The sequence below is a fragment of the Manacus vitellinus genome, unplaced genomic scaffold (genome assembly GCF_001715985.3).
Source record: "Manacus vitellinus isolate BGI_N305 unplaced genomic scaffold, ASM171598v3 scaffold_99_pilon, whole genome shotgun sequence".
Classification (NCBI taxonomy): Eukaryota; Metazoa; Chordata; class Aves; order Passeriformes; family Pipridae; genus Manacus; species Manacus vitellinus.
The window spans coordinates 515,366-526,145 of NW_021940916.1; the positions used below are offsets into that span (position 1 = coordinate 515,366).

The 10,780-nt window shown below is 56.5% G+C and overlaps 1 protein-coding gene across 1 annotated transcript; it reads left to right on the plus strand.

Annotated features, from left to right (window-relative positions):
* Positions 1-2: 2 nt before the first annotated feature.
* On the plus strand, positions 3-10,709 carry TMEM259 (transmembrane protein 259; the record flags this gene model as incomplete). The annotated part of the gene is made up of 11 exons (XM_008928293.4): positions 3-197; positions 2,011-2,277; positions 2,579-2,690; positions 4,844-4,954; positions 5,834-5,956; positions 6,273-6,373; positions 7,137-7,194; positions 7,538-7,621; positions 8,107-8,239; positions 8,577-8,676; positions 9,329-10,709. Coding segments are annotated over 11 exons (2,103 nt in total), but the record flags the coding sequence as incomplete, so codon positions are not given.
* Between the last annotated feature and the right edge of the window lie 71 nt (positions 10,710-10,780).

Genomic DNA, 10,780 nt, shown 5'->3' on the forward strand with positions numbered 1-10,780 from the left:
ACCACCACCCGGCCAACAACACCGGGGCCGCCGGCGGCAACAACCGGGGCGTCCGCAACCCCAACCTCAACCAGAACCCCCTGATCAACGTGCGCGACCGCCTCTTCCACGCGCTGTTCTTCAAGATGGCAGTGACCTACGCGCGCCTCTTCCCGCCCTCCTTCCGCCGCGTCTTCGAGTTCTTCGTCCTCCTCAAGGTGAGGGGCAGCTCGTCCTGCCAGGCGCAGCCGGGCTGAGGGCAGGGATTTCCTTAGGAACAAAAAGTTGTGGCTCTGCCGGAGGTCACAGCCTGTGTTTGGGCCGCACACACCAAGCTGTCCCCAGACCTCCCGTGGGCCTCTCCTGTGTGGGAGACACGAGGAGTTCCTGCACTCCGGGGCTCTGGTTCCAGGTCCGCAAATCCAAAGGAAATCCCTGAGCCAGCTCGCTGGGCAGCCGGGCTGGTGCAGGGCATGTCCCGGGCTCTGGGCTGGAGAGGATTCGGTTTCTGTTTCCAGGAAATCACACTTTGGATGCATTGCACACATGACATACTGGATTGTTGGAGTCTTGTCTTTTCTGGAAGCAGTTAAGGCACAGCCCTGTTCTAACCCTGCTTTTTCAGCAGTGCCAGTGCAGCACAGCTCTGCCCCGGGCTGAACCCTTCTGCCTGCTGGGGCCCTCCAGGGTGACCTGCCTGTCAGTGTGCAGGGGTGAGCTACCAGTAGGTTAAATCCTGCTCCATGGCTTCTAGGATGGGAAGTGAGAGTAAGAAGGGGAGAGCAGCTTACCAGGCCACCCTCCTGCTCTGGGTTTTTACAATTCAGCAAGAAAACGTTCAGCAGAACTTGTCTCATACTGCACAGATACTTTTTCTACCCTCCCAAGACATGTTATGGATTTTCACATCCCTGTTCTGTGTCCCAGTTGTCCGGCTGGATCCCAGCAGACAGGCTGGGACAGGGGTGGTGCTCAAGGTATGGCTGTTGGGCAGAACAGCTGCTTCTGCCTCTGATCACTGCCATCCTAGAGAATGAAAAGCATTCCCAGAGCCCTGCAGGGTCAGGAGCCAGCAGCCTCCAGCCTGCTCCCAGCTTGCTCTGGCTGCTGGGCACAGGGGAGCAGAGCCTGTCCAGAGCTCCTGCAACCAGGGAGGTGGCTCTGATTTACCTTCCCTCACATCCCTCGTGCAGCTGCTCTGTGGAGAGGTGTTTACCAGCCTGTTTGTTCACAAATAGGTCAGGACAGCTGGGCTGGTGAGGAGGGAGCAGCTCGGGGTGGGTGGAAGGGAGGTCTGAGCTGAGCGGTGCCACTCGCTGTGCCAGCCGTGCTCGTAGCTCTGAACTTTGGATGTCATGCACAGTTACTGTCTGTGCTTTAGGGAGCGGGTTTTATTAGTGCAGTGTGCTTTGCTGTGGTTTATAGCTGTTCCTGGGGTTGAGGCAGGGCAGGGAGCCCTTTGGCCGCCCTGGGGCAGGGCCCGTTCCTTGCAGCGACAGGTCTGCCGTGGGTTTGGGTCGTCCTGCCCTCAGAGGGGTTGGCTTTGGGAGAGGTTTGCTTTATTCTGCCTTTGGAAGGCTGGGCAGTCTTTGGGCTTCAGCAGGAAACTCTTTGTGCTGAGGAGGGAAGGGTTGGAAGCCATGGATGCATTTCCATTCCTTTCAACATGCCTTGTAGCCTCGTTCCACGTTAGTGCTGTGTGTGGTTCAGTTTGGGGAGGGTGTTGGTTGCAGGACCTGTGCTTCCAGCAGGGTACCTGAGCTGCACAGGGGTCGAGGGCAGCTCTGGTCTCATGAACAGGAGCAGGAGGTCCCTGCTGCCTTTGGTGTGTTCCTTGCTCAAACTGCCAGGGTCTGGCTCCTGCCTTGTTGATGCAGGGAAGCACCGAAGCTCTTGTCCACTTGCCAAATCCACTTGTCCAAGTTTTTCTAGTGTTTTATGGGCAAAGAGGAGCTGGTGGTAACTGGGAAGGCTGTACTCGGGCCGAGGGTGGCCGGGCTGACGGTCTGTGCCTTGTCTCCCGCCCTGCAGGCTCTCTTCGTGCTCTTCATCCTGGCCTACATCCACATCGCCTTCTCCCGCTCGCCCATCAACTGCCTGGAGCACGTGCGGGACAAGTGGCCCCGGGACGGGATCCTGCGGGTGGAGATCCAGCGCAACTCCAGCCGGGCCCCCATCTTCCTGCAGTTCTGCGGCGGAGAGAAGTTCCCGGGAATGGTGGTTGAGTCCGCGGCTGAGGAGGAGGAGGAGGAGGAGGAAGAAATGACCGTGGATATGTTTGAAAACAGCTCTATCAAGGTTAGGGATTGTGCTCCCTGAGTGGGTCAGAGAGGGAGACCTGGGTGATGGGCTGGGAAGAAACGGTTGGTTGGTTGTGTGTGATCCCTCAGTCTCCTGGAAGTACAGTGGGTTCCTTGGCTGCTCCTGAATTCCCGTGTTGGCTTCTGATGGTTTAACACAGGAAGCGAGAAAGTGGCCTGAGAAAGTGGCCTCTCCCACCCCTGTGGTGGTGGAGGCCTTTGCAGGGACAGAAGGAGCATGGCAGGTGGGAGGTGAAGAGCCTGCTGATGTGACTTTCCCTGCCCTGTTTTTCCAACAGTTTGAGCTGGATATCGAGCCTAAGGTGTTCCTCAAGCCGTCCCGGGTGAGCAGCACTGAGCTGCCCCACAACGACAGCCAGGAGTTCTCGTTTAGTGACACAGCCACTAAAGGTATGCAGCCTCTGCGGGAGACTGTGTCCGAGTTTGAGATGCTAACCCGAGCAGGTAATCACACCTTCACTGCTACCTGTGCTCCTCCCTCCTCCCCGTCATCCTCCCCGCACGTCCTGTCCTGGCTCCTCGGGGCACCCGCACAGTGACCTTGAATGTCCTCCCAATGTGTTCACCTGGGGTCAGTCCTGTCAGCACTAACAGCAGACCCACAGCAAACTCTGCCCCGGGGCTGGGGTCGGGGAAGAGCCGGCCGCGTGGGGTGGCGGCAGGCCTGGTTCTAGAAGCGTTACCAGACCGAGAGGCTTCAGGTGAAGCCCAGGTGAGCGAGGGCTCCTGGTCTGGCAGTGCGTTCCTGCGGTGATCGGTGTCAGGTATCTCAGGTGAGCCTGAGCCCCCCTGTGAGCCGCAGGGATCCCCTGGCAGCGACACTCCTCCTCACACGAGCAGGGTTTGGGCTGTGTCCTGGGTCCTGAGCCAGCAGCAGCACTTGGAGCAGCCAATTTGCTCCAACTAATGAATCCCAAAAGCCGCCGGGCGGGTTCCGTGGGTTGCGATACCACCCGGCCTTGTCCCGCCCTGTTCCTGCCTGGCCTGAGCTGCTCAGGCCTCCTAAACTCCACAGGGGGATTTAGTGCCTTTGTGTTATTTAAAATGGAATTCCAGTGTGGAAAACTTGTGTCTCTAGTGGTTAAGGGAGGAAATCTACTGAGGAATATTTATATTAAAATAGAGATGTGGAATTGGATTCTTTGCCTTTTTCCACAAAATTTGCAAAAAAATTGCCTCTTTCACTCACACTGTTGTCCCTGGAAAGGCTGGAACTCTTTGCTCTGCAGACATACCGGGGTTGTGTCTGTGGAGGAAGGGGAGACCAGACACTGCTCTGTTCCTTGGTCTTGCAGTGGATTTGCTTGATGCTGATCCAGAGCTCATTAGTCCTGAATTAAAGATCATTAAGACCAGAGAGCAGTAAATGTTTTTGGTGCAGGACCTTTATTGCCCAGGTTCTGAGGAGAGTCACGTTGTGCAGAGCTGTGGCACTGGTGGGGTAACTCTTGGTTTGCTGAACGTGTGGCTGGAAATGATCCAGAAAAGGGCAGGGAGAGAATCAGGCTGTTTCCCAGATGAGTTACAAAATTCATCTCTTCAAATTGGTCCCAAATACCTGAGTTTATTGTTTTTTGCCAGATTTCCTGTGCTCTAAGTGAACAAAATTTGCTGTTTAGTCCAAATGTTTTTGCCATGGAAAAATATTTTATGAGACAAAGGAAGTAATTGTTGATATTTAAACCCTTGACTTCCTTTTGAGCTTAAAACTGTTTATAATGGAAACAAAAGACAAAACCGACAGCCCAGCCTGCGTTTGCTGCCTGAGAAGGGGGTCAGGGGCTGCATCTCTGTCAGTGCTGTGTCAGGTGTGTCTCTGTTAAGTTCTCGTGTCACTTTAATTGCCACTGTGGTGCTGGGAGCTGCCTGACAGCTGCCTCCCCCCTCCTGGAGATACACCCTGACAGTCTGAAAGAGCAGGGATTAAATTGCTTGGCTCCAGCTTAGCAGGAGGTTTTGTCCTTTCAGAGATGATGTAGCAAAAAGCATCTGTTTGGAACCTTTCTTGGAAAAAAAAAAAAACCAAACCAGGGAAACTTCAGGCACCACCGGTTTTTGGGAGAGCTGTAATTGCTGCTGCCTTCTGTTCTGATGTGTAATTGCAGCAGTGACCTCAGTCCCCAGGAAGTGCAGGGCTCTTGCCTGTGGAGCATTTACTCGGTGTTCAGCAGGTGTAAAGTGGATTTTCCTGCTGTTTCCCAAACAACATGGGAAGCAGAAATTGAAAAGAGCAAGAACAAGTGATTCTGGGCTTGCCAGGCACAGATGTGGGCAGGTTCTGGGCAGAGCTTGGAAGTGCTGCCCTGAAGCTTTCCCAGAAGCCTCACATTAAGGACTAAGATCAGGGGAATGGGCTGCAGTTCCGAAGAGTTTGAACTGATTTATGTTTAAGTGGTTGAGGGAAGCCTGGAGCCCATGTTTGCAGCTGGTTCCCTTTTCAAGAATGTGATGGGAGGGAGGGAACGAACCCGGAGGGGCTGTTTCTTGGTGGTGGTTGTTTGCAGATCCAGGTGCTGAGCCTCCCTGTGTCCCTCCCTCTCCAGTGTGGCCACAGGAGGAGTACATCGTGGAGTACTCGCTGGAATACGGCTTCCTGCGCCTGTCCCAGAGCACACGGCAGCGCCTCAGCATCCCAGTCATGGTGGTGACCCTGGGTGAGTGGGGAGGCAGCCTGGGCAGGGCAGGGGGGGCAGGGGTGGGGACCTGCTGTGCAGAGACCTCCACGCTGTCCCTGGGAACTCTTTATGAAGTGCACTCACTCCCCACGCAGGAGAGCTGCTGTGTGCAGCCCGTCTCCCTTTAGTAGGTCACAGCTTTCCAGGAGGAGCACTCTGAAATGGTGGAGCCTGGTTCAGTGAGCCCTGATGTCATGCCCAGCACAGTTGTTTCCCAGGGAGAAGGGAAGAGCCCTCTCCCTGGCTGAAGGCACTGAAGCTCTGGGCTCAGTGGGAGCAGCAGCAGTGCAGGGTTAGAGCCCAGTGGTGAGGGCAGCTGTGCAGGTGTTGGGGACGGTGCTCACAGGTCTGTGTCACACTCAACATGCTCCTGTGCCCCTGGGAGCACCAGCAGATCGTTTCCCTGGAACAGCGCTCTCTCCTCCTGGCATTTGCTCTGTTAAAACCTGTCCAAGTCAGGAATATAGTCTCAGACCTTCTCGTGCACTGTTAGTGCCCTGATCAGACTGAACCTTGTTACTTCCTCCCAGTCAGCTGAAGCAAAACTGGACAGGGGTTTAGGTGATTTTCCTGTGCAGTGATGGGCAGACAGGGTGAGCCAAATTCCGTTTGTGTCTGTGCCAGCCCTGACATTCCTGAAGGCCCATTAGCACTTTGACAGTGTGACTGGATCTGTCAGGGGTGACATCTTCCCTCCCAGACCCGCCCAGTTCGGTTTTACTGCCCCAGGCCCACGTGCTGGCCCAGGCCCAGCTCTGCTGGCACACGTGTCCCTCGGGGTGATGGGACGTGTGCTCTCTTTGTGCCTCTGGGGCTGCGGGTGTGAACAGTCTGAGCAGGTTTTTGTGTTCTCCCTAGACCCTACGAGGGATCAGTGCTTTGGGGACAGGTTCAGCCGCCTGCTGCTGGACGAGTTCCTGGGCTATGATGACATCCTGATGTCAAGTGTCAAAGCTTTAGCTGAAAACGAGGAAAACAAGGGTAAGGCCTGGAGGAGTGACAGCGGCTGCGTGGAGCGGTGGGTGTTTGTTCTGTGCATGCCTGAATATCATCTTCTGACTATTGATTAATCTGTAACGCAGGGAGCAGCTCCCTGTGTTATTGTCAAGGACAAAATGAGAGAGGCAGGAGGGAAGAGGTGTCTGGAAACCTGATTTCCTCCCTCCTCACTGCCCTGCATGACAATGAGTGCTGCCCTGAGGATTTGCTCCAGATGCTGTTTCTGTAGCAGGCAGTGGCAGTTGGTCCTTACCTGTGTGTTGATCACACTGAGCTGGTGTTTGTGCTTTTTCTCCAGGTTTCCTTCGCAATGTGGTGTCTGGGGAGCACTATCGCTTCGTCAGCATGTGGATGGCCAGGACGTCCTACCTGGCAGCCTTTGTCATCATGGTCATCTTCGTAAGTCAGCGGGAGCTGGGCAGTGCCTGGACTCAGCCAGGGCTGGGCAGCATGTGGGTGGTGTAACAGCACAGACCTGAGCTCTCACCTGCTTTTAAAGTGTAGTTGGTGGAGGATGAAGCCCTACTCTGGGACTTTTGTTCTAAGTGTCCTGCACGACGTTTGTCCTCTGAGACTTTTAAGAACAGGCCAGACTGATTTGCCAGGAGTGATCAAGATAAACCAAGAGATGATGTGTGAGATGAGGCCATCTCAAGATACACATCAGACAAGATCCCGAAAGATAACTACGCTGTGTTTGTAATCTTGGGTGGCTGTGGGACTCTCCCCTTGTGTCTGGCTGTCCCACCCACTGAGGCAGCTCTGTGCACAATCACTGTGGGCAGTGAGGAGGAACCAAGTGCAGAGAGGTGCTGGGAGCTGCGGCAGGAGCGGGATGGAGGACAGGAGATTCCCTGCTCCCGGCTCTGTGGGTTGGCTTGGCCCCCGCTCAAATATTCAGGATCGGTCCCTTTACAAACAAATCCCTTACTGTCTGTTCCCCTGCAGCAGCACAGAGATTAATTGCCGTTTGTAGAGCCCTAATTACTCTTTGGCAAATTGCTCTGCACAGCTCCAGCTAACGAATGTGGGATGTGCAAGCCCAGGCTCGCCCGGGCCTCTGCCGCAGTGCGATCCCGAGGACTCCCCACACCCGTGGGGCTCTAACCTGTCCCACACCCGTGGGGCTCTAACCTGCCTCCCCTTCTCTCTCCTGTTTCAGACTCTGTCTGTCTCGATGCTGTTGCGCTACTCACACCATCAGATCTTTGTCTTCATTGGTAAGGACTGGCTGAGGGGTTTGGGTTGTGCTGGGCACTGTGCCTGCTCCAGCACAGTGTGTTGTAGAGTCACAGCAGGTTTGGGTTGGAAGGACCTTGAGGATCATCTTGTTCCAACCTTGATTTTTGTTGTTTAGAAGGGTCCTACTTTTAGCTGCACAGGGAATCCATCCCCCTGCACCCTGTCACCGCGCTCGCCAGAGCTGTTCTGTCTCCTGACAAGTGCTGGGCACAGAGGATTTGGGATGATGGACTTGGCTGCACTGAGTGGGCAGTACCATGGGGTGGAGAGTTCCTTGGCCCCACGTCCTCTCTGTGCCACACTGTGTTTTCCCTCTTGCAGTTGACCTGTTGCAGATGCTGGAGATGAACATGACCATTGCGTTCCCTGCGGCTCCGCTCCTCACTGTCATCCTGGCTCTGGTTGGTAAGGACTTGCCTCACTGCTTTGTATCTGCAGCACATCCCTCTGGGGTCTGTGGGAAGTCTGATTCCCTGTTCCGAGCTGGCCGCGGCAGGTGGTTAGCACGGCTGCTCATCACAAGGCAGAAGGCTCTGGAATCTGATGGCACAGTGAGCTCCATTGTCCTTCTGGGTCCCCTGGAAAAGCAGCAGTTCATTGGGAAATCCCAGAGTCCGAAGCTTTGTGTCCCTGGAGCTCATTGCAGACTTACGTTCTGTAGCCAGACTGCATTTGCACAGTTTGAATTTAAAAAGCAACAAACCCCCGAAATGTGTGCTGGGGGAGGCAGCTGGTCCCTGCCGTCAGCGCTGGAACACGCTCGGCCTTGGCTGCTGCTGTAACCAGAGCCCAGTTATCTGCCCTGGGCAGGTGCAGTCACAGCCTGGCCCTGGGGTGGCAGAGGGCCCCTTCCCGTGCCCTGCCTGTGCTGATGTCCCCTCTGTCCGCAGGTATGGAGGCCATAATGTCCGAGTTCTTCAACGACACCACGACCGCGTTCTACATCATCCTCATCGTGTGGCTGGCGGACCAGTACGACGCAATCTGCTGCCACACCAACACCAGCAAGAGACACTGGCTCAGGTAAGGGCTCATTCCCTCTCCCTGTCCTTCTTCAGCTGCTCCAGGGCCTTCCCAGCCCCTCCGGCCTCCACTCCTGAGGGTGTCTGTGTGGCTCCTTGGGAGCTGCCCCACATGGCACAGGGTCCAAAGTGCGATTGCTCCGCTTTGGATTTGTGCCTGGATCTCAGAATCACCTCGACCTTTTCCTGCCCCTTGTTTTGCCCCATTCGTAGCCAGGCAACTCTGATTACCTGTTAACGAGTCTGCACTGCCCCAGACCAAGTGCCCCAGCTCAGGCTGGGCTTGGGAGTAGAACAGAGCTCATATTTTTCCTGATTTTCCTTGCCTTCCTGTCTAGGTTTTTCTATCTGTACCACTTTGCCTTCTATGCCTACCACTACCGCTTCAACGGGCAGTACAGCAGCCTGGCACTGGTCACCTCCTGGCTCTTCATCCAGGTGAGTCCCTGCACAGCTGCTGCACCTGGGGGGGGTTTGCCAGACTTCCTCTCAGGCTGGGTTGGAGTAGGGATCCTTTTTTCTGTAAGAGATGGAACTAAGCCTGGTTTGGAAATGGAACAGCAGAAGGCAGCTGTGGAACAGGGGAACCTGTGAGTCACTGTCTGCAGTCCAGTCACGGGCATGACAATAACCCGATGCCACACAGGTTCTGGGAAGGCTTTCTGTCCTCTCCTTCTGCAGTAAATCCTGATGAGGGCCTGTTTTGCAGAGGGGCAGCTCAGGTCCATGCAGTGAGGATGCTGGCAGGACCAGCTCCGAGGTGATGTCTCCAATATCCTGGATCAGTTAAACCTGTTGGGTGTCTCTGGCTGTTGACCTGCTGCAGGGTGGGGGCAGGGAATGGAGCACAGTCCAGAGGAATACCATTATCCTTCTTTTCCCAGCCCTTAAAAGGGAAGAGGGGTTGTACTCTGTTGCCTGTCTTCAGAGAGAAACTATAAAGCAGCTTGCAGCAGTCAAAAGCCCAAACTTTGTGCTAACCTGCTGACTGTCAGAGCAGCTGGATTCTCCAGGAGAAGTGCGGTTTTCTTGGGATGTGGTAGCTTGTGGCCCAGGCCCGGGGGTGACTCCTTTCCCTCTCTTCCTCCAGCACTCGATGATTTACTTCTTCCACCACTACGAGCTGCCAGCCATCCTGCAGCAGATCCGGATCCAGGAGATGCTGCTGCAGAACCAGCAGGTCGGGCAGGGCACCCAGACCACGCTGCAGGACAACCTCAACAACAACACCACGGCCGCCCCCGTCGAGGCGGGGGGTCGCCGAGCCCCCCTGGCCACCGGGCCCCCCGGGGAGGGCAGCGGCCCGGCCGCCCTGAACCCCGGCGAGGCCTCGAGCGTCATCGCCGCCGCCGCCTCCGTGGGCAGCGACCTGAACTGGGTGGCCGAGACGGCCGCTATCGTGACAGAGGCCTCCTTCCTGTCCGACCTGAGCACGACCCTCCTGGAGCCCACTGTGGTGCACGAAGCCGTGGCCAACGGGACCCCTCAGGAGGCGGCCACGGCCTCTGGTTTGGTCGCCCGCATCAGGGTCAGCAGTGACCGCCCGGAGACGGCCGTGGGCTCCATCACCATCGAGGTCACCTCCACGTCCGTGGTGGCCGCAGCAGATGCTCCCCCTGCTGCGGGGGCTGCGCCCCTCGTCCCGCTGCAGGAGGGGGGGGCCCCTCTCCTCAGCCCCTCCCTTCCCAAGCAGACTGAGGCTCTCGAGGGCTCAGACAGCCGAGCAAAACCCAGTGGCAAGAACTGTGTGGGCAGCAGCAGCAGCAGCAGCGTGGCAGAGCCCCCTCCAGCCTCAGGGGGGGACAATGACCAGGACAGAGGTTTGGAGGACCGGGGGGAGAGCAGCCCCTGCCCAGCACCAGCAGAGAGAATGCCCAGCTCAGAGCCAGGCTCCAGGAACCTGTCCTGAGCCCCGTTGGGTCGCTCTGGACTGCCGGGAAGGCATTTGGATTTCGTTTGTTACTATTTCTCACTTCACCATCATCCTTAACCCATGGATCCCTCTGAGCGGAGCCGGAGCAGCAGGAGCAGAGCAGGGCTGTGGTGACCTCCCTTCCCTGGGAAAGGCACAGGGGGCTGCGGGGAGGTTGGGGGGTTTGGTCCCCTGGCCCACACAGCTCCAGGGCTCCTCCGAGGCCACATGTGAGCCTGCTCCTGCCCCATGTCAGCTTGTGCCCCAGCTTTTCCTTGCCCCCCAACCCAGGCTTCATCCCCGCAGCCGTGTTTGCAGTCCAGGTGTGGATCCCAACTCTCAGGTGGGAGCTGACCTGGGACAGGCCACAGCACGTGGCAGCTCTGTGGTGAGAGTAGGAGCTGATAGAGCAGGCAGAGCATGTCCAACCCCCACGGGAGAGCCACAGAGAGGAGAGTCCTGGTCACCTTTCCTGCTCCTGAGGGGAGGAGCAGCTGAGACCTTCTGTGTGTGTGAGGTCTGCACACGGCTGGGCAACAACCAAAGCAGAAGCTGCAATTCAGTTATTCAGTTTCTTTTTTAATGCCCTTGAATTTCCCTCAGTGGGTGGGGTGGGGTGTGGAAGGTGCC